This window comes from Polypterus senegalus, chromosome 1 (assembly GCF_016835505.1).
Source record: "Polypterus senegalus isolate Bchr_013 chromosome 1, ASM1683550v1, whole genome shotgun sequence".
Classification (NCBI taxonomy): domain Eukaryota; kingdom Metazoa; phylum Chordata; class Cladistia; order Polypteriformes; family Polypteridae; genus Polypterus; species Polypterus senegalus.
In genome coordinates, this window is record NC_053154.1 from 287,425,162 (window position 1) to 287,449,663 (window position 24,502).

The following is a 24,502-nucleotide window of genomic DNA, read 5'->3' on the forward strand; positions in this document are numbered from 1 at the left end:
CCAAATCCGAGCATGGTCCTCAGCGGAAAAGGGTGGAGTGCCCTCTCAGGGTTGGGGAGAGATCCTGCCCCAAGTGGAGGAGTTCAAGTATCTCGGGGTCTTGTTCACGAGTGAGGGAAGAATGGAGCGTGAGATCGACAGGCGGATCTGTGCGGCATCCGCAGTGATGCGGGCTCTGCATCGGTCTGTCGTGGTGAAAAAGGAGCTGAGCCGTAAGGCAAAGCTCTCAATTTACCAGTCGATCTACGCTCCTACCCTCACCTATGGTCATGAGCTATGGGTAGTGACCGAAAGAACGAGATCGCGAATACAAGCGGCTGAAATGAGTTTCCTCCGCAGGGTGTCTGGGCTTTCCCTTAAAGATAGGGTGAGAAGCTCAGTCATCCGGGAGGGGCTCAGAGTACAGCCGCTGCTCCTCCGCATCGAGAAGAGTCAGATGAGGTGGCTCGGGCATCTGATCAGGATGCCTCCTGGACGCCTCCCTGGTGAGGTGTTCCGGGCACGTTCAACTGGGAGGAGGGCCCGGGGAAGACCCAGGACACGCTGGAGGGACTATGTCTCCCGGCTGGCCTGGGAGCATGGGATTCTCCGGAAGAGCTGGAAGAAGTGGCGGGGAGAGGAAGTCTGGGCCTCTCTGCTTAAGCTGCTGCCCCCGCGACCCGACCTCGGATAAGCGGAAGAGGATGGATGGATGGATGGATGAAAGCAGATTCTTCCAGAAAATCAGTGATGGAGTGTAAATGTCCACTGGAGACTTGATGTGAGACTACATCCATTGTGTATATACCTGTGAACACACATGGCCTACGCTGGGAATCATAATATAAAGAGTTTAATGTTTAAACTCACAAGAATGAACTAAGCAGTTTACCTATTTTATCTGTAGCCTACACAGAGTATCATGAAACTAAAGTTAATTAACCTGCCAGCAATAACATCTGAGTAAACAGTCATTAATTAGACAACGTGGACATTTTGATTGTATTTAAACAGTCTCCTTAAACTTTTAAACTCTGGACTCTAAAACCCATTTTAAACATATTCTTATGTAATTCTTTATATAACCAATATAGATTGATTTTAAATTCTATATTATTACTGACTTAAACCTTATATCTTTTAGAATCTTAAAAAATAGATTGTTATGAATACTTTTACTAATGTATTAGATCTTTGGTAATTAGGATCTGAATGGACAAACAGCCTGAAAAATTTAAACACTTATAGATTATGCATTGTTAATTTGGCCTCAAGTTAGGCTTTTAAGTTTGGAATGAATACTGAAAGAAAAAGGAAGAACAGAACAGGAAAGAGAAAGAGCAAGGAAAGAAGATAAGGGATCAACAAAAGAAAGAAGAACCCAAAGAAACTGGCAAGACATCTGTGGACTGAACAACAATCGGAAGCAACTCTGTACCTAGACTTTAAAAGACTTGTCTTCCATCACCTTTATTTTCAGCATAATTATTTTTAATTAGACTCCTTTTCAAATACATTTCCTAAACTTTTAAGACTCTTTTCAAATATATTTGCTACTTTTGCTGTGTTTTTTATTAATTCTGCTTCATAATAAAATAGATTTTAGACTGTTTGACTGGAGAGTGAGGCAGATAGGTGAAGAAAAGAGTGCATGCAGGATGGAATGGGTAGAGAAGAGTGACAGGAGTGATTTGTGATAGAAGAGTTCACTGAAAAAATGAAATGGAGTGTCTATAAAATGGTAGTGAGACCAGCTATGTTGTATGGTTTGGAGACAGTGGCACTGACGAAAACACAGGAGGTAGAACTGGAAGTGGCAGAGTTGAAGATGCTAAAATTTTTGCTCAGCGTTAACAAGGGTAGACAGGATTAGGTAGGAGTATATTAGAGGGACAACACAGGAACGACAGTTTGGTGAATGCGTGAGAAAGGCTAGATTGAAATGGTTTGGGCACGTGCAGAGGAGAGATGACGGGTACATCGGGTAAAGGATGTTGACGATGGAACAGCCCGGAAACAGGAAAAGATTAAGGCCAAAGAGAAGGTTTATGGATGTGGCGAGGGAGGACATGATGGCAGCCGGTGTGGCAGAGAATGATGTTAAAGTCAGGGATACATGGAGACTGCTGATCCACTGTGGTGATCTCTAAATGGGAGCAGCTGAAAGAAAAAGGAAGATTGGGTCAAGGTATAATGTTAACAGCCCCTGATATGAGTGATTCCCACAAGGATTAGCAGCTAAGAAGGGACGTCTTCAAAAGAAAGCCACATGGTGAGCAGGCACCTGCTTTGGTGATTGCACAGGTGTAGCTCAGGTCTGAAGACAACCATTTGGTCTGCTTGTGCATAGCTTGCAAGTCTCTTTGCTTGAGGCAGACATCCACATGTAAGTAAGGATGTAAATACTTTACACTCATATCAGCAATAGAGTTAACAGTAACTGTAGCATAGACAAACCAAAATAATAAACATAGGAAACTCTGTGATAATATATTCAAAGTACAGTACAGTGATAAGAGCTCCTGGTATGGGTAAATGCCATATTGCAGCAGGGGTTAGCAGCTGAGCAGGGAAGCCTCCCATAATAAAAGAACTGCGGTGAGTGCACACATGATTTGATAATTGACACAGGTGTAGCTTAACTGTTTGGTCTACTTACACAGAGCTAGGAAGTCCTTTCCTTAAAGCAGCTGTCTACATGCAGATAAGGTTGTACGCATAGGGTACTATAAAGCAGCTATATTAAGTGAAATTTCCACAGCAATAAGAATAGCCACATCCTGTCACTAGTGATGAATTTTAAGCAGTTGCAGCTTCAGGTTTTAAGGATACAGGGCATTACCATTCCACGGGAGGACATTTGTCAATGACTGTTTCCTTGCTAGAGTGCAGGCATTTATTACAGCACCAGGAGGTTACACTCAATATCAACTTTAGTATACTAAAACGACACTATGTACTGAAAAAAACATGTTGTATTACCTTATGTGTGTAACCATGCTCTTAACGCACTGTGAACACAATGTGTTCTTTTTTCACTTTCTATTAGTGTACATTTCAAAAATAAGTCTTAACTCATTCTCATAATAATTGGCTCTCATTCTTACAAGAAGTAGAGGTGTAAAGTAACACATTTAATTTACTTTGATTACTTTACTTTGTAGTTTTTAAAGTCTCTTTAAGTGCAAATTCCTCTTTAAAAATGCATTATTTGGTAATGATCGTGTGGAAGAATAATTAAGACTTATAGGTCACATAGTCATTTAGGATAAAGTGTTTTTATATGCTTTCCATATTAAAAAATTGCATTCACCTTAAATAAATAGTATAAAAGAGTTAATAAATGCCAGAGACCTGTTCGGGCATATCAGGAAACTAGATAAAGGTCAACTGAGAAACAAATTGAATTGAAAGATGACTACGACGTCAGCAACTGTCCTGTGAACAATCAGAATGAACAGTTGTTATATACACAGAAATTTCAAGGATGGTAGCTCAACCCAAAGGTTAAAGGAAGAACAATAAAAATATAAAACAGACGTACAGTACATGCCAAAAGTTTGGACACACCTCCTCATTCAATGTGTTTTCTTTATTTTCATGACCATTTACATTGGTAGATTCTCACTGAAGGCATCAAAACTATGAATGAACACATGTGGAGTTACAGTATGTACTTAACAAAAAAAGGTGAAATAACTGAAAACATGTTTTCTATTCTAGTTTCTTCAAAATAGCCACCCTTTGCTCTGATTACTGCTTTGCACACTCTTAGCATTCTCTCGATGAGCTTCAACAGGTAGTCACCTGAAATGGTTTTCACTTCACACGTGTGCCTTATCAGGGTTATTTAGTAAAATTTCTTGCTTTATCAATGGGGTTGGGACCAGCAGTTGTGTTGTGCAGAAGTTAGGTTAGTTGGACGATCATTTATTTTTCAACAGGACAATGACCCCAAAACACACCTCCAGGCTGTGTAAGGGCTATTTGACCAAGAAGGAGAGTGATGAAGTGCTGTAAATAGTCATGAAAATAAAGAAAACACATTGAATGAGGAGGTGTGTCCAAACTTTTGGCCTGTACTTTATTTTATTTAAGTAATTTGGGTATAAATGAACAACCAACCAACCACAGTAAACAATATGCATTGATTGACACTGTTTGTAAGTTCAATAGCTAATAAAATGAACCTCTACCCTTTGTTTCTCTGACCATTTACAGCATGCTGTAACAGACAGCTTTAAAGAATGCTTTCTCCTCAGCTTGGTGCTACAGGTGAAATAAATGATTCAATGAACAGTTTTTCTCCTGCCTGATTACTGACTTAAAAGGTTGTATTGATGTTTCTTTCTTTAATTAAGATGTTGATTTCTACCACAATCCTAGTTCAGTACTCTTTTTAGGTGGATCACTATAAACTACAATTGTTCAGGTACATCAAAATGCAGAGTTCACAACAGCCAATTAAAATAAGACTACACAGTTCACAAAAGCCAATTAAAATAAGACTACACTTGAATATTTTGGGGGTCGTAGGTCATAAACTGTTTAGTAAATAACATAATGCAAACATCCAGTTCTCTCTGGCTATGTTAGTGAGTGCATCTCAAAATAATGCAGTAAAAACACCCATTGTAGCGTACTGGTGACTTTGTTTCTGAGATACCTGTGCAATGGAGGATGAAGTGGAAAGCTATTGATAAAGTGGCAGCAATAGCAGAAAATTTTATAAAGTAGAGAATTACTTTCCTGGTCAGCTTAGTAGAGCTATTCAGTCTCAAGAACATAAAACAAAGCAGTTTTTTATACTGTGTAATCTCTGCTTTGCAAAAAAAATGTACAGCTGTCTACATATAAAAACACTTACTCAGACTTATGAAAAGACATAGAAGTAATTTGTTTTTTTCAACTAGCAGTGTGTTTAAAATTATTGAGCCCAAATAGGAAAATCACAGCTGTGGGTACTGAGAGATACAGTGCAGATACTGTAGTAAAATTCTGATTACAACATGCTGTCCAAAAGGTGGTATCTTTTTAAAAAAGCTGCTGTCCTTCATAAGTAAGTTGCATTTAGTGCATACATTTTATTAATGTAAATTGATAAGTTGCCATATTTAGCAGTCACTTTCTTTATAAGAATATGCACACTCCACCGTTTTTGGGCTTGCCTTTTGAACAATGCATTTGTTTCCCTGATTGCAGAAAAAAACACCCAAATGAGAATTGTGATGGCCACTGCAAACTGCTTACCTGATGCAGTTCTTAAGAACTGATTATGTCTTCGAAACATCTTTATATTGACGTCACACATAATCAGCAGGTGACACAGTGTTTATTCATCTACTGTAACCGCATATTTCAAGTAACACTTTCATGTATCTAAAGGAGTGCAAAAAAACTACAAGAATTTGAGTTCTGAAAAAATATTTATATGCTGGTGCTGTACAAACTGTTCTTGCCTAACTTCAACATGGATTAAAAAAACACATTTAACTATTTGGATGTCAGCACCATTGCACCTAATTTGCAAAACTGCACACTTTTCTTTCCATTTAAGTCTTTGCTGTCTCAAATGATAGCTTATAATTGATAATTCCAGGCTACATTGTTAACTGATCATTTAGGGATTCTGATTACTTGCTTACTATGCATATGCTATGAATGCCCATAATAATTACAATTTTAATTGTCATATACAGTACAGTACACTGTTTCTGTTTGTGTGTGCAAATAAGTTAGAAGTTAAGCAGCTCCGCAGTGTTAAGACCCCAGAGGTGGATCAGCTCCACCCAGAAATGCTGAAGGGTCTGGACATTGTTGGGCTGTCATGGCTGACACACCTTTTCAATGTTGCATCATCAGGAGCCATGCCCCTGGAGTGGAAGGCCAGGGTGGTGGTCCCTATTTTTAAAAAAGGGGATAGGACACTCTGCACCAACTATTGGGGATTCACACTCTTCAGCCTCCCTGGAAACGTTTATGCCAGGGTACTGGAAAGGAGACTTCCAGTTGTGGAACCTTAGATCCAGGAGGAGCAATGTGGATTCAGTTCAGGCTGTTGAACAGTGGACGAGCTATTTACTCTCATTATGATCTTGTAGGGAGCAAGGGAGTAGGCCCAATCAGTGTACATGTTTTGTGGACATAGAAAAAAAAATCACATTCCTCAAGGGATTCTGTGGAGGGTGTTGGAAGAGTATGGTGTTCTGGGGCCCTTAATAAGGACAATTCGGTCCCTGTATGATCAGAGTTAGAGCTGTGTCTGCATACTTGGAAAAACAGTACAAATCCTTGGGTGTGGTACTTCACCAGGGCTGTACTTTGTCTCCTATCATATTTGTGATTTACATGGACAGGATATCAAGGAGGGAAAGGTGTCCGGTTCAGTGGCCTTAGAATTGCGTCACTGCTTTTCACAGACTATGTGGTGCTGTTAGTTTCACCAGGCTATTAAAGTATGCATTGAAGCGGAAGAGATGAGGTTCAGCACCACCAAATCTGAGGCAATGGTCCTCAGCAGGAAAAAGGTGGACTGTCTTTTATGACTGGGAGGTAAGTTAGTGCCTCACGTGGAGGAGTTTAAGTATGGATAGGAGCGGCGAAAACAGTTATGTGGTCGCTATACATAGTGGTGAAAAAGAAGCTGAGCCAAAGGTTAACACTCTCAATTTACCAGATGATATATGTCCCTACCCACACCTATAGTCATGAGCGCTGGATAATGACCAAAAGAATGATACTGCAAATACAAGCGGATGAAATTAGCTTCCTCTGCAAGGTGGCCGGGCTCTCCCTAAAAGAAGGACAGACAACAGGAAGAGGCTCAATGTAGAGCCCCTGACCCCCACATCATGAGAAGGTGGTTCGGGCATCAGATATGAAACCTCCCAGACTCCTTTCTGTGGAGGTTTTTACAGGCACAACCAGCTGGAAGAAGACCATAGGGAAGACCCAGGGCTCGTGGGAGGATTATATCTCCCAGATGGCCTGGGAATGCTTCAGCATCCCACAGTATGAGTTGGCAAGTGAGGATGGGGAAAGGGACATTTGAGCCTCATTGCTAAGACTGTTGCCTCCATAACCTGGTTTGGGATAAGCAGTGGAAAATGAATGAATGTGTGTGTGCAAGCATATAGTTCATTAATGTAACATTTGATAAATTAAGTCAATTCTGTTTCTTTGTTTATTCACATTATGCTTTCCAAAACACAATGGACAGTTTAGGTTATTTTTTTCTAAAGTAACTAAATTGCCCTTTTACTTAACTATTTTAGGGCAGATGTCGACTTTTGTCGACACAAGGGGTTGAGGCCGGATGCAGCCTAAGGGGAATCAGCTGTAAACGGTCACAAAACTCGATATGACATTTTAGTTCAACTCTCTTTGCTATAAGGAAAGTTAGCTTTGTTGGTCTGACGAAGATTCTCTGCGTTCACTTGAGAAGGCATTGACAAAAAAAGCATCAACATCTGGCAAAAAAGTGAAGCAAATGTGCAAAGCAAAATACTCTGTGGACTCTGACTTATCAGACTCAGATTTTGAGGCAAGTGATCTGGAGATCAAGATCAAAAAAGAAAGGGAGGCACTGGCATCAGCTGATTGCTTACCAGCTGATCATGATGCTGAACACATTCATGTAGCTGCTGAGCCTTCAACAACGTTCACTTGGGAGGACTGCAACTTACAAGAACAAGAGGTACAAACCAGATTGTGTTGCACTGCAATGACCGCTGTCAACTGTGTAAAGACAGTCTGGTAGGCGGCTACCACTGCCACCAGAAATGGTGAACAAGTGGCAAGAGCAGCCACTGCACCAGCAACAGAAATTTTATATTGTTTTGTGTGTGAAACCATTGCTTTGTGTGCTTTTCAGAAAACTGAGCTTTTTGGAAAAAATATTCAGCCCTGGGAGAAAAGAGGAAAAAAATAACCAGCCCTAAAAGAGTTACTTTTTTCACAGCCTACATATTATTTTACCTCAGTAGTTACCCCATCATATAATTTTACGTAAGTAAATATTTGACTAAGTCATAATTTTTTAGTACTCTTTAAACCTACAATTAACAAGACAGCTTCATAGTTCTGGGTTTGAATCTTGATCCAGGCTCTGCTTATACACTATTTGCACAATGTCTCTGTACTCGCAGACATTTCTTTCAGGTACTCCAGTTTTCCACACTAAGTGTAGATGTTTGTGAGTTTGAACATATTCTGCAATAAACTTGTACCCAGTGCTGCAGACAGAATCACTTGCTCCACACAACCATGAACTGATATATATAGTAATATAGAGAGAGATTTTACAAGTGTGCCGTATTTCTAATTTTCTAATCTGGCAACCCTATGTAAGGATGAAATGATAAATCTCAACAACAAACTTCTAGGCTACTTATTTATTTCATCTTCTTATTAAAATATTCAAGCATTAACGCTATTAAAGTACATCATTACTGAATTCCTAACAGAATTAAGAAACATTGTATATTTTATTTTCACCTTAAAATTGGACTTCTTTTCTTCCATTTTAGTTTCTGTTGTCATATACTTCAAGTGCATTTAACTTTTTTGTGCGTTTTTTTTTTTTAAATGTGTTTACATTTAAACTTTGTGTGTGTGTGTGTGTGTTTTGACCTATCTCTTCATTCTGTGTTACTTCAGCACAGGACACAGCACTCAAGCAAATCCACCCCCCTTTTCTAACTTTACTATTCCTTTTTTTCTTCAATTTAACTGCCACTGTGGAGTTTACTGGCCAAAATCTCTTAAATACGATTGAACAAATGCTGACAACAAACAAGCTCACAATACTGCTGTAGAAGGTTTTAAGTTATGGACAAGTGACAGGATACAAGGGAGAGTGTACAAAAAGTAACACTTATTTAACAAAAAGGAAAGGGGCATTACTTTGGGTGTTTGCTTTCATACAATTGAGAAATGGATCAGCCCCCACCAAGACTTATTAAATAAATGCTAAGATTTAAATAATACAGTAAAAAGAGCCATAAATTAAGGCATTATAATTGACTTTGTTCGTTTGAAATTTAAAATATCTGTCTGTGGTGTTAAATATGCAAACAGTTTATGTAGAGTTTGCAAGGGCATGCCATTCTGAATAGCACATGTTTTTGAAGAATTACATTTACTTGGAAAGCTTTCTTCATTTCGTAATACTGAAGGTCACTACATTTTCATGATACTTATCGTCTCACATGGGAGGTCATGGTGATTAATGCATTATTTGGTTTTTACAACACTAACATTAGAACAATCTACACAAGAACAAACCATTCAGCCAAACAAGTCTCACCAATCCTATCCAATAAATTCTTCCAAAATAACATCAAGTCTAGTTTTGAAAGTTCCTGAAGTCCTACTGTCTACCACACTACTTGGTAGCTTATTCTATGTGTCTATGATTCTCTGTGTAAAGAAAAACTTCCTAATGGTTGTGTGAAATTTACCCTTAACAAATTCCCAACTATGTCCCCATATTCTTGAAGAACTAATTTTAAAATATCAGTCTTGTCAGACTGTACTAATTTCCTTTATAATTTTAAACACTTCAATCATATCTCCACTTAATATTATTTTGCTTAAACTGAATAGGCTTGGTTCTTTTAATCTTTCCTCATAATTCATCCCCCGTATCCCTGGAATCAGCCTAGTTTCTCTTCTGTAGACTTCTTCTAGCGCTGCCATGTTCTTTTTGTAGCATGGAGACCAAAACTCTGCACAGTACTCCAGATGAGGCCTCACCAGTGTGTTATAAATTTTCAACATAACCTCCTTGGACTTGTACTCGACACATCATGCTATATAACCTAACATTCTGTGATTCTTCTTAATGGTTTCTGGACATTGTCTGGCAATTGATAGTGTTCAGTCCAATATGATTCCTAAATTCTTCTCATATGGTGTACTTCCAATTTTTACACTGCCTATCATGTATTCAAACTAGTGCTGGGAGGTATACAGGTTCATACCGAAAACCGTTTTTTTATTTTTGTTAGGATATTGATTTTTCTTATACCGCAATACCGGTTTAAATAGCCTAAACAACGTTCAGAACGTGGCACAGCTGGAAACTGTTTAAGGGGGAACCTTTTTTACTGCTACACCTGTTATACTAAGGTTGTTATAATATTAAGAATTGTGTCACTGTATCTGTTTTAGAACTCTTTAAATGCATTTTTCATTCTTTTTCTGTAGAACATGCCATGAAGAGCTGAGCCAGCTTTAGCACAGGGTGTCAATGTTCAGAAGTGCTGGGATAGGCAAAGCATAAAGATAGACAAGAACAGCTGTTGTCAGCCCTAAAAGGCCTAAGTGTTATATGATCTGACTGTCTGCTGCTTAGCCTAAGTTTGTCTACCTTGTTTGGCATTGTACTGGGGGATGTGGTCGTGTGGACACAATATAAAAGAACGCTGAAACCTTGCCAAGCTTTGAAGACCTGTGGGAGTGAAAGCGATAGACTCCAACGCCACCTCCGTTGTGACAGAAAAAAGCCATTTCTACACGACCAAATCCCCGTGGTTAGAAAAGAAATGTGACTGGTCTTCTCTGTCATTTTAAAGCAACGTAAGCCGCATTAAACAAGCTAAGTATATTCTGTCTTTTCTGTGACTTTGTCGCCGCCTATCGCCGAAAAGAGGGATATCGCCGTTATAATTTATACTTATTTAAATAAAGGTTTATTAAAACGCCGCAATATAAAAGAACATATTTCCACGGAGCTAACACTCCCATCGGAAACAACATCACTAAACACGCATACAATGGAGTACATGTGTTAGTGGAGGTATTGAACGGTGAAAATGGACAGAGAACATTTCGAAACTTAAGCTGTAGCAGACGATAAAGTTGAACATGATGATACAGAAGAACTTTTGCAGATAAAAGGAGCCGCATCTGTTGTCTGGAGATTTTGGTTTTAAAAGGTTGGATGTGGACCAAACAACTATTTACTACAAATGCTGTCGAGCTAAAGTTGTCGCTGGAGGCAGCAACACGAGCAATTTGCTGCACCACCTTAGCCGCAAACATGCTTTGGAGTACCATGAACGTATGGAACTAAGGTTGGCACCCTCCACGTCCTCAGGTAAAACTGACAAAGCTAGAGGACACTCAAGTCAGATGTCACTTGTAGATGCATTTGCTAGAGGTACTGACTATGACAAATAAAGCAAGCGGTGGATGAAGATAACCAACGCCATTACAATCCATATAGCTAACGTGTTATTGGACAGAGATTGTTAACATTAACAGAAAGTGTAGTTGACTTACAAAAAACATTTACTCTTTATTCCTTTTCTAAGACATGTTCAGTGCAATACAACTTTTGACAAGCACCTCTGAATATTTTATTAAGTCTAAATCCCTCTTTGGATGGTTGAAAATATGCCGTCAAAATTATAGTTTAAGTTATTTGCAAAATTTGTTCAATAAAAAGGTTCTATATTTTGAACGCAACTGTCATGCAATGTGATTCCTTCTCTTCATTAGTGCCACCCCCTTGAAAGCTATCACTTTATGGGGCCATGAAAACCTGTATTAATACTTGTGTGCACATTAATTTTTTTTTTGTACAATGTGCAGTTCTCATGACAGTGGAATAGGTTATTCTTAGCCAGTCTACCTCATTAATTGCAGTGGAAAATATGGTTAACATCCACTCATGCATGGGGAAAAAAATACCGTTGAATACCATGAAACTGGTATAATTTTGAAAAATACTGTGGTATAGAATTTTGGTCACACCACCCAACCCTTATTCAAACCAAATATTTTCACTTCATACATGTAACACTTTACATTTACTTACATTAAATTTCATTTGCCAAAGCCTGTATGCTGTCCAAGACCCTCTATAAAGATAAAATGGATTCTAGATTATCTGCCAAACCACCTAGTTTGGTATCAACTGCAGACTTAAACAGCTTGTTAATTACATTCTTTTCCAAATCATTTTTTATATATATATATATATATAAATAAAAGAGCAGCAGCCCTAGCACTGACCCCTGTAAAACACTATTCTTAACTGATCCTCACACCATAATCCTCTGCTTCCTGAGTCAATTTTGCATCAATCAAAAACAACACCCTGAACTCCCCATTCTTTTATTTTGATGCCTAACCTCTGAGGTGGTGCCGTATCAAATGCTTTCTGAAAGTCAAGATAAATAATAGCATATGCCCCACTTTGATTATATCCTCTGTTGCTTCCTCATTCAATTCCACCATTTTGGTAAGACATGACCTCCCTCTTCTTAACCCATGCTGACTGTATTGTAAAACTCCTGTTCTTGCTATTTGCTGCTCAATCTTATCCTAAATAATTTCTTCTATTAATTTACCTGTGATACTCGTTAAACATACTGGCATATAGTTGCTTGGATATGCCTGGTTACCCGTTTTATATAACAGGATAATATTTGTCATTTTCCAGTCCTTCAGAATTTCCCCTGCTTGCAGTGACTTCCTAAAATATGAGTCAAGGGTTTATGTATGTACTCAGTACCCTCCTTAAGAACTCTAGTCTTCATGATTTGTTTGATTTCAGCCTATTTAATCTGAACAGTACTTCTCCCTCTACAATTTACAAATCACTCAGATACCTCTTTAGTGGTCCCTTTTACTGCTGGGAAATGATCTACTCCTCACATGTGAAGACCTCAGAAAAATTAAAGTTTAGAGCATCTGCTATTTCACTGTCTGTATTTTTTAATTCTTCTTTACTATTCCCAAGGCACTTCACCTTATCCTTGACTATTCTTTTACTGCTAAAATACTAAAAGAATCTCTTTGGGTCATCTTTTGCCTTATCTGTTATATTCCTTTCTAACTGCCTCATTAAAAATTTTCTTAATGGTAGCCCTCATGTTCTCATAAGGCCTATGATTCACATTGGAGTTATTAATCTTATAAACATTTACATGGTATTTGCAAGGTTATCCCAGGTAATATTTAGGTAAAGTCCTGTGACTATAATATCCCCCTGTAAACTTGCATTTTTAATATTAATAAAAAGACGTGCATTGAAATTACTGTCTGCATTAGGCAGTCAATGACACGCTCCTAAAATAAGACCTCTTTCCCTAATGCCTTCCAGACAAAGTCACATGTCCTCACTACCAACTGAAGAGGATTTAAGTTTAAATTCTGTTTGACATAAACAGTAACCCCATCTCCATTTCTGTTTTGTCTGTCCTTCCTAAAAATGTCCCTCTCTATCTTATACTCATCCCTGTCTTTTTTTTTTTGCCAGGTTTCTATTATTACTATAATATCATAATTATGCTCCACTACCTACAATTCCAACTCACTTGTTTTATTTTTAATAGCATTAAACCAAGTTTTATTTTTAACTAGCAAAATACCCGCGCTTCGCAGCGGTGAAGTACTGCATTCAAATTTTTATTAAGAAGAAAATTAAACCTTTTTAAACTGTGGGACAATATGCCAATAATTATTTGTTAAGGATCTCTTTGTATACCATGTTGTCAGTTCGGCCCTCCGGTTGTAATATGACCAAGCTGTGCGCTGAGCTTACTCTTGAGCATGTAACTTACAGTTGGCCATGTGAACAGTAATCCTGTCTCAAATCTCACAGCTTGGATTGCTGCTGTCATAATCGGTTTGAGTTTCATGGTTTGTTTCAATTACGACAGTATTTGCAGGATTTGTTGTGTTGAAGTGACATTTGGCATCTGTCAAGCGTTGTAAGCACACAACCGGTTTCATCGATAAAATCACATCCAGCTTTTGAGAGTTTAAACATTCATAAACATCAAAGTGTCCACTACTGAAATCGTCACCTGTCAATCTAAGATGTTTAAGAGGCATTGGCGGTTGTCGAAAGGTGTAAAATATTTGGCCAATTCGGTACACTTGAAAGCGACAACCGAACAATTCAGCGGCAGCCATCAACTCACATGCAGAACCATAGGTGAAGGGCTTAAGCATTTCACTCTTCTAGTGCTCCTGTGTAGTATAATTATCTCCTGTACCGTCATCAGTCCACACCTTGAACCTGTCCCAGTCATTCAATACATAAGACAGAATGTTCCTCCGGATATCAAGAGTGAGCCTGATATGGCCGTGCAATATGTAACAAAGAGAATGGAAAAGGTAGGTGGTATCTCCGGCATGGAAACCACTCGTAAGTGACAGTTCTTTGATCGATAGAATTTCTTGAAGATGGGCCTATAAGTAACAAAGACTGTTGAAAAGTTCAATATGGCGGGCGACAGTGGCATCATACTACCGAAATAAGTATACATTGGTTTCAGTTAGTGGAGGGAAGCCGCCTACCAAATTTCGAGAAGATGGAGCCATAAATAAGAAAGTTCAACATGGCGGACGTTGTTGACCGTTATGACCATTACGCGTAGAATTTCGAAATGAAACCTGCTTAACTTTTGTAAGTAAGCTGTAAGGAATAAGCCTTGCAAATTTCAGCCTTCTACCTATACGGAAGTTGGAGAATTAGTGATGTTGGAAAATTCAATATGGCGGCTGACAGTGGCATCATACCACCGAAATAAGCACGTACATTGGTTTTGGTTAGCTAAGGGAAGCCACCTACCAAATTTCGTGAAGATGGGGCCGTAAATAAGAAAGTTCAACATGGCGGACGTTGTTGACCGTTATGACCGTTACGTGGACAATTTTGAAATGAAACCTGCTTAACTTTTTTAAGTAAGCTGTAAGGAATGGGCCTGCCAAATTTCAGCCTTCTACCTACACGGGCAGTTGGAGAATTAGTGACGTTTGGAAAATTCAATATGGCGGCCGACAGTGGCGTCATACCACCGAAATAAGTACGTACATCGGTTTTGGTTAGCGCAGGGAAGCCGCCTACCAAATTTCGTGAAGATGGGGCCATGAATAAGAAAGTTCAATATGGCGGACGTTGTTGACCGTTATGACCGTTACGCGTAGAATTTCTAAATGAAACCTGCTTAACTTTTGTAAGTAAGCTGTAAGGAATGGGCCTGCCAAATTTCAGCCTTCTACCTACACGGGAAGTTGGAGAATTAGTGACGTTTGGAAAATTCAATATGGCGGCCGACAATGGCGTCATACCACCGAAATAAGTACGTACATCGGTTTTGGCTAGCGCTGGGAAGCCACCTACCAAATTTCGTGAAGATGGGGTCAACCTTCTACCTACACGGGAACTTGGAGAATTAGTGATAAGTGAGTCAGTGAGTGAGTGAGTGAGTCAGTCAGTGAGGGCTTTGCCTTTTATTAGTATAGATGTGCAACTCATTTGACTTTTGTATTTAAACATTGGGTTAGAATTTACATTACTATGCCTTTTTATTTTCACACTATTGTTTGTTCCTTCATGTACAGTTCTAAACCTAGCCTATCCTAAACTCCCTGCCCTTCCTGCCACCGCCACCCCATATACCTTGTTTAAACAGTCCTCAAATTACCTGCTTATATGCCTCCACAACACATTGGTGCCCTCTGGTTTAGATGTAACCCATCATGGCAGAACAGATTCCAACAGTTGCAAAAGGAGTCCTAATGTCCCATAAATCTATACCATTCTACTCTGGACCAAGATTTCAGCCATGCATTAAGCCTTCTAATCTCCTCAGTCTTACATGGACTGGAACATGGCACAACCAGGACTTCAGAGAAGACTATCTTGTCACTTCTGCTCCTCAGTCTGGCAGTTAACTCTTTAAATTTGGATTGCTGAACTGACAGACTACCCTTATGTATGTCATTTGTTCCAACATGGACATTTACTTACAGACATGCTGGCGTCAGCCACCGCTGCTTACTGCCTTACCTCTCTGACGCAAGTTTTAATATAAATAACAAGATCAAGTACAAGTAACAAGTAACTTTTCCAAAAGCTCCCCTAAACACTCACCTACTTTTGTTCCTGTGTGGGTGAAAAAAAGCAAAAAACTCTTCTAAAGGTGAAAAAAGCTTTTAACATTTCCCACACAGTTTCTTAGTAGCAACCAAAGCACAAACTTTTTTTACGAGCAAAATGTATTTTTTAATTAACTCTCACACCATAGTGCACAAAAACTCTTAGCCGCTTCTCTTGACATTTTCTTTGTTATTTTAACAGGGCGGCCTGACCTAGTCTGGTTCACTTTGCTTCCAGTTGTCTTCCACTTCGCTATGATAGCCTTCACAGTGGACACACTGAAGCTAAGGAGCTTGGCAATCTTCTTGGCACCATTGCCATCTTTAAACTTCTTAATCATAGTGGTTCTCAAGTCATTAGAAAGTTCCCTTGTTTCATTTTTGTCAGTGTTTGAGGTTTCACCAAATAAGCCATTTGTACCGATTACCCAGTTGTATGTTCCTAAGAACTGGCCTAAATAATCACTTATAGGCCAGTTGACAAGCTAGATTGCAGAATTTGATTTTCAGGATTTTTTTTGTGAAAATCTATTGTCCAAGATGCCCCCATTTATATGTAACAGTATGAAACTAAAGAAGCATTTTCTAAGAAAAATATTACAGGAAATTTAAACTTTTTCAACCCACTGTAACAGCTTGCTTCAGAAGGCTTGAAGTCCAATTTAAAAACATAACATGTTTGGAACACAAACCTGTATGCACAAGGGGACCCCACAACTGAGATTGGGAACCACTAGAGTAATAATGAATTGTGCACTTCATTTAAAATCAAAATTTAAAAGCAACATTATTTGGTTATGGCATCCTGTTTTAAGCTTGTTAAAATCAGTTAAGCATTTTTGGTAAAATAATATGGGCCTAATAAATTCTACATATGCAGCCCCATTCTAAATCTGCCACAGCTTCTGGACTACATTGGGTATATATAGTGTTATTATTTTGTCCTCAACAAATCTGAGTTTGACACCCCTTTATTAGACTACCCTCAAATATGTTTTAACTTCATAGATGGGTTTTTTACTTTCGCAAATATGAAGTACTAGCCAACCCGCGACGTACCATACGCCACATAATCAGGCGGATTTTTTAATGATTTTTAAGCACAGGGAGAAAATTAACATTTGAAAACTCAGTAATGTAATAAATCAGCAAGAAAAGCAACATTGTAACAATGCACAGAACGAACCAACACACAATCGTCCGTGACTGAAAACTGGCAGACCCTCATCGCGCCTTCTCCTGCCAGATGGAGGGATGCGAGTGCACTGCGCTCAGGCGCGGAGTGTGGAACGGCAGGAAAGGAGAAGGACGTCCACTCAGCTCCCTCCGTCATCCTAGTCTGCTGATTTCTCGTTCAGTATGCACTGCCCGCTCATGTGCCCACCTCCAACTCTTCACTGGAGTCTCTGTCGTCTTTACACAGTCCAGATGCATCTGTGACTCACGTAGACGTTTCATTGCTCTGTGCGGTTTTGGCTGCTCTTCTATATATAATCCAGCAAGACACCCGACCACGGTAGTCGCGAGGTGGGAGAGGGGTGTGCACAAAGGGTAGGGACGCAACCAGTGGGAGCGTATGAGTCACACTTAGTGGGAATTCTACGGTTTGCAGCCCGAATGGGGTTCAACGGCTTACCCACGCCTCTCTGCGCCTGGTAGACACATGCTCAATCTCATGCATAATTATTAATTGAATGCTAAACACTTCTGGAAAGACACGGTTGTCTAAAACGGGTTAGTGTGAAAATACAACAGTAAGTGAATGAAAAAATAGAACTCTGGAGAGAGAAAAATACAACACAATAGTGAAGCCGCGGCATAACAAACGCCGCATAATTATTTATTGAAGGTTGAACACTTCTGGAAAGACACAGTTGTCTAAAAAGGGAGGGTTTCAGAATACAACAGAAAGTGAATGAAAAGATGGAACTCTGGAGAGAGCAACATATAATTGTTGATGAGTGAAGAAGACGCATGTTTGTCGCGGATGTGAATTGCTGTATGTAGCATGTAAAACAATTTGCTATGGTCCATGCGGTCGTGCGTCGTAACCGAAAACTCGCTTTTTAAAGACTGCTTACTTCATTGTGTTTTAACCTCAGTTGGAAAGGATTGTTTTAAGGATCCCATGGGATACCCCTCGCAAACCGTTTTACATGCTGCATATGGCGATTCACCTCCGCGAGAAACTTGCCTCTATGAACAGTCAACGTGGCTCGGAGGTGCCAGGAGTTGGTGGGCGTGGCTCCTTCCTGCATGCGCCATAGGTGTCTTACTTGTCGGCAGCTCAGTGAATCCAGGCCCCTTCCGGCGTGCTTTCCATGGTTGTCTTGCCTTAATGAATTATATATATAGATAGGGAAAGTATTGTAATCGTTCAAAAATTTGATATCAAGATTTTGATGAATCTCGACATTTTAGACATCTCTAAGCCCAAAAATACCATTTTTTAAATTATGTATTTCTGTCTGTCTGTGTGTGTGTGTGTGTGTGTGTGTGTGTGTGTGTGTGTGTGTGTGTGTGTGTGTGTAAACACGATAACTTGAGTACACTTTCACTTAGGTCAACCGCATTTTGCATACAAGTAATTGGTACAAAACAGCCATTTCTGCTAACAGGAAATGGTACTTAATTTTTTATTCATGCAGCTGCAGAGTCCGATTTATTCAACTTTACTTTTATAATAATTATTCAATATATTATAAATTTGATTGGTTGTTGATGGTTCTTTAATGTACATAATATAAAAATATAATCATTGTCTTGCGATTTACTGGTCAAATATCCATCCTCATATCTGAGTATTTGAGAAAGTCTATGGGAAACCACTCCAAATTTTTTTTATTTTAATCTCAAAAAGGACATTGTATACTAACAGTATTAATTAAATTTAATTAAATCTGACCTTACAAAAGATAACTCAGCTTTGACTGAATTTTGAGTTATGCAGTTTAGTATAGTATTTGTTTAACAGCAATGTCTTCATCAAGGAGAAAAATTCATGCTAACAACAAGGCAAAAGCAATAATACAAATAATGACATAAATTAGGATTTTACTGCAGTGAAATCAGATAATAACACAAGACATTACAGCTGTTGGTTCATTCACTAAAAAACAGCAAACTACCAGCTACTGTACTTAATAGTGCAAACCTGTAGGATGTTTCTGGTACTATCACATAAAATACGATTACAATATGTTTTAATTGTTTAGTTCAAAAAATAAAAAAATATCACACAACTATTATTAGAAATGAGTACTGAGTAAAGCCAAGTGAATTGTGAAACTCTATCTATCTATCTATCTATCTAAACACAAGAAAACACTAATTAGATGGACTATCAAAATAAATATTTTTCTCAAATTTCAAAATGTAAAATAATGAATAAAATTCATCCATTGATAAAGTTCTCAAGTATAAACAAGCAGAATTTTCATACCATTCAGTCAGAAAGAGCTTTCATAATTAGAAGAGGCATTAAAATGACAAAGCTCACAGAACTCTAATGAATTCAAACCAGCCCTATACAGGCAATTGCAAATAGAAAAACAACACTTTCAGGTTTTGCAGAAATTTCAAGTTTAGTTATTAAAACCATAATTACTCAAACATACTCAAAATATTTTTTCCCAATTATATTCATGGCAGTTCATGCAAAGGCATTTCAGTTGTAGGCAAGATTTCTCACCTTTCTATAAAATAATTTTTACAGCTTTCTCATGGTCTGCAATATCATTTTTCATTTTACCTACAGTACAAACATCAGTGACATGCAATTGCCAAGTGCAGAAAACTACAAAAAGTATAAATATCTACAGTAAACGCACGAGCATAGAAATCTTTTTAAATACAGCAATAATAAAAGCACCTACTTTTCCATAAATCAATTTTAACTCAAAATGTAACTTATTCCTATAAAATTCTACTTTTAACCACAGCATGTACTATTAAAAAATAAAGAAAAAAAATCACAATGTGACACACATAAATACAGCTGTGTACATGAACATTTTGAATAATATCCAAAACTGTACTTTAAATGTTAAAAAAACCTGACAAACTCAGATCTTGCCCCAGTTGGGTTTACTTGGAGCATTTCCTTCTAAGCAAGTTTGTACAATTAGCTTTATTAATTAGTAAATAAATAAATGGTAGTATATTTTTAGTTTGTTCGATCTGTAAGAGCCAGTCTTATAAATGTATTGTTAATGGTAAATTTACATAAGTATTTTCTTAATTTAAAAAGAATATAAGTTTCACATAGCCACACAGATAATTGATGATCATGTTTTATCCTCTATAAGCTAATATGCTAATTTACACCACACATGTGAATAGCAGCACAACATAATATTGTCGAAGCTGCTTAATTCAGTCTTGATTTGTAAGACTGTGGATTATTTTCAAACAACAGCTGGCACAAGACAGAAACCAGCCCTAAACAGGCCACCAGTACACACACTCACATGCTCACACTTAGCCAATTTGAAATCATCAATTAACCTTACACTTACACCATCTTTGAGGATACTGGAGGAAAACCCCACAGACATGGGAAGACCATGCAAAACTCCACACAGACAATGACCAAGATTTGAACTAAATAAAAAAGATTTGTGTGGTAGAATACATGAATAATGAATCTGATAATCAATAATGCCTCCTATGAGAAGCAAAAGACTATGCCATATTGCTGACAAAAAAATCCTTCCTGTTTACCTAACATGTGTAACAAAAGAGTTTTACACTGGTCTCCATCCTTTCAGTAATAGTTGAGCTAGTGTAGGTATACATGGACCTTAGCATTTCCATGGACAGAAACTCGACTGGACTGCAAGCACAGACACCATTTAGGGACTAAGTTGAAGTTGCTCAAAGTCCATTGATATGAGTGAAATATTTCTTCCTTACATTCTACTAGGAAATAATCAAACCTCCAGTCCTTGAAGAAATTTGGGTCACACATTACTAACGAAACACAGTACTGCCGAGGACGCTGCCACCTTTGTTGTGCCAAACAGTCAACCTTTCCAGTGTGCTTCACTGCAGTTCTTTTTCTGGTAGATATGCTGCATGCTCACATCACCACTCACTATAATAAGGACCTAAAGCCCAATAATGTGGCAGAGGAAGCCAACAGCTCCAATTCTTTGGTGATGTATGATTTTCTGTTGTATTCAGAGTGTATGACTTGTGCTTGTGATGAAAACAACAGGTCAACCTGTGTAAGATGCTTCACTGTGAGCAGACACTGCCATGGTCCTTTTCCCATCAGCAATGCTGCATGCCCATACGGCGACTCTTTTCCTGTCAGCTAGGACATGTGGCCATGCCGTCGCTTGCTATGAGAAGGACCCAAAGCACAATTACGTGATGGAGGTAACCTCCAATTTTTGTGTTGTGTTACATGTATGTCATAAACTGTCCATTAAGACCAAGCTCAAAGTTCAAGGCCCAGTGATTTGTAAGTTTTTGCATCACAGATAGACAACCCTTGGTATTTTATACATACAGATTGATGAGTCCATGGCTGCAAGCGAGGCAATTTTTACGCAGTAGTAAGTTGGGACTCATAGAGAAAGAACAGAACATGCCAACAGACTTAAGTTAATTAGGAAGGCTGCCTCTATTCTGAGCACTAGCCTGGACTCTCTGGAGGCAAAGAAAATAAACCTGAGTTTACTGTTAGCTTTTATTAAGAGTGCCTCAAATTTTCTGAACAACATTTTGGTCAACTCACTTTGCACCTACAGCACAAGGTTAAGTCTACTGTGGCACACTAAACAGCACTGCCAAAGGCTCTTTATTTATTTATTTCATTCATTTTTACTAGCCACCATCAATCTTACAACATACCCTCTGTCTAGAAAATGCTTTTGTTTCATTTCAATATAACATGATCAGGCCCTTTTAATTCAGCTTATTGAGGAAGAGCTAGGCAGGATAGGGTGCCAATCCATAGCACGGCCTACTCACACATATTGTACATATCCCCCCACCAAATTCACGGGTGGCCATCTGTGGCTAGGTAGAAGAGTGTTTCTTTTCTTACTACCTTGGCTTTGTTCCCGACCTATACAAATGATATTTGGACAACTGTGTTGGTGCCACCTTCATTAATGATTTTACTGTGGTTTCTACCACAACTCTACCATTTTTAGATAATCAGTCCTTTTGTCAGCTTTTCTTGAGTTAAAATCTCTATCTATTACAAGCCACAGTCTCACACAGTTATCTTCTCTACAGCTCCTTCCTTTCCTCACACACTAAAAACTCTCCACGTCTTTCACATTTCCTTACATTCTGCCACCTCTGCAGTGATGAGGTGGTCTTCTGTAATAAAGCACTAAGAATGAGAAGTTTCTTCATTGATAAAGATACCTTTCTCATATTTTGGATAGAACCCTCAATCACGACAAGAGCAGACCTTATAACATCAACTCTAAGATGAAACCGTATAATGAAATCCATGTCCCACTGGTCATGTCATACCACCCCACTCTGGAGACTGAACCTTCCACAGGAGGCATTTATCCAAACTATCCCTTGATCTCCTTCCATCAACCACCTAACCTATACAAGGGTCTCATCCACAGCTCACTTCACAGAGAGGAGTCACTTTCCTCACTGGGCTCTTTGAGGTGTAACAGGAGATGCTGTGTCATCAGACTCTATGGGGTGTAAAAGGAAATGCTGTGTCACTTGCAAATGCATCACCAACAATACCCTTATATCTGGTCCCTCCGAGAAATTTAACATAAAACAACGGGCCTCTTACCAGTATAAAAATCTTAATTTACTGCATTTCTTGTTGGACGTGTAAAGCCATCTATACTGGTGAAAAGGTGTGATGGCTGCAGCCATTTCTGTAAGCATGCTTGAGTCACTAAAATGAAAGATCTTACAATTTATGTCTGTGGACCACTGCCACATTGATCTGTTTTGTGTTCTTTCACAGAGCTTTAAATGAACACAAAACTGAAGTAGCTAACTAACCTCATTCTCAGGCAGGAACAACATATTTCTACAGGTATTAATAACCAACTAACATTTTAATCTAACCTGGCTTTGTTTCCCGGTTCCCCTTCTGTTACCTGCTCTTTCCTTTTCAGTTACACACCTGATGAAAGCTATACAACCAAACAAAACGTGCCTATTACCTTCTTTCCATTTCAGTCTAGATATAACCCTTTTTTTCCCCTTTTGCAGATGCACGCTGACACAGCCCTAAAAAAACTCCATTAGAATATACTTATTTCACTGTTGTGACATGACTGCATTCTATGAAGTTTTCCGTATAGTTTTGTTGGTAGAGCCGAGTGTTTTTAATATGTGTAGGTTGATGGAATGCTACAGTTTCCCTGGACTCAGTTAAGCTGTTTGTTTATGTATATGTAAGTGTTTTCTTGTAACAGCTGCACTGCAATTGTCAGAAATGATGTTCAGTTACCCCACTTGTTGACTCCTGTATTCCTAGTTTCAAAGACATAAGCTGAACGGAACCTTCCATTACTTTGCCACTAATATGTCACGTTACTATGAAAACACCCAAGCCCAGTTAAAGCATTTACTTGCCTACTGTTTCAGCAAATACCAAAAATTCAGAGAAAAACTCAATCTGACTGGGATATTTTCACTAGTCCACCAGTTTCTAAAACTATGCAGCATTGCCGAATGACATTTCTGTCTCCTTTCTGCGATAAGTAAATCGTGACGATGTCTTTTTATCTCCTAGTGAAGTCGTACAATCTATGGTGCATCCATTGCTTACCTCCTCCTAATTTGGGAATCTTCCCAATTCTGTTAGTGACTTCAGCTGTCAACGTTCCAAAATCCTGCTCGTATGTTTCGAAATCCGATGACATGTTTTAAAAGTAATAATATACAGCTGTTGCTGAACTGCACTAAAAAGTAGCTTAAAATGTGTATTGCTCAGACAATTTTCAGCTGGCCACTTCCTGATAGTGAAACCTCAAACTCCGTCCGATGCTGAAACTAAAACCTGAGCACTTAGGGTCCTAGGGAAGGAAAAAGGGCACGCAACCATCGAAGAGAAAAGCAAGAATGCGAAGCAAAAGTAGCTTATAATGTATTGAATTCGACGGGGGAAGTATGGACGGCAGTGTTCCGCAGACATAAGAGAAACAGACTGTCCCGACTGCACAAGTCCTTATTTGTTCAGTTCCGCCGGTTAGATCGATTGTTCCCCTTCTTCCCAGTGAAGTTCGTGCGCAGTTTGAACATGATCAGCACCGGAGCTGTGGGCGAAGGACAATATTATAAGATGATCAAAACCTGGGCAATGGGCAAAGGACAGTTTGTAAAATGATCAACACTGGAGCAATGGGAGAAGCCGATCTCAAATCATGTGTTGTTTTTCAGTGTTCATTATATCTTAGATTCGTTATTTTATTACTGTCCAGTCATACTTCAAAACAAGGAAAGCAACACTTTACCGGGGTTCATCAGTTTGCTGGTTTTCCTTTTAAGGTTTATTATAATAAAAACTAATATTTTCTTTGATGTCTACCGTTTGTGTAAGTAATTTGCGTAGTTTGGGAAGTGGGAAATGTATGCGCGAACGTGTCGTGCTGTGTATTGGATTTCTGTCCAGGGTTGC

General features: G+C 38.7%; 1 protein-coding gene across 5 annotated transcripts in view; it reads right to left on the reverse strand.

The window, feature by feature from the left end:
* Positions 1-23,977, reverse strand: part of vti1a (vesicle transport through interaction with t-SNAREs 1A) — a 504,072-nt gene extending 480,095 nt beyond the window's left edge. For 2 of the 5 annotated variants that reach the window (XM_039776459.1, XM_039776486.1), the window contains exon 1: positions 23,654-23,971. In XM_039776459.1, the coding sequence (XP_039632393.1) occupies positions 23,654-23,747 (94 nt within the window). In that variant the 5' untranslated portion in view covers positions 23,748-23,971. Of the gene's footprint in view, positions 1-23,653 lie in introns of all 5 variants that reach the window. The other 3 variants (XM_039776469.1, XM_039776448.1, XM_039776478.1) reach the window with 3 other exon arrangements.
* Positions 23,978-24,502: the final 525 nt, after the last annotated feature.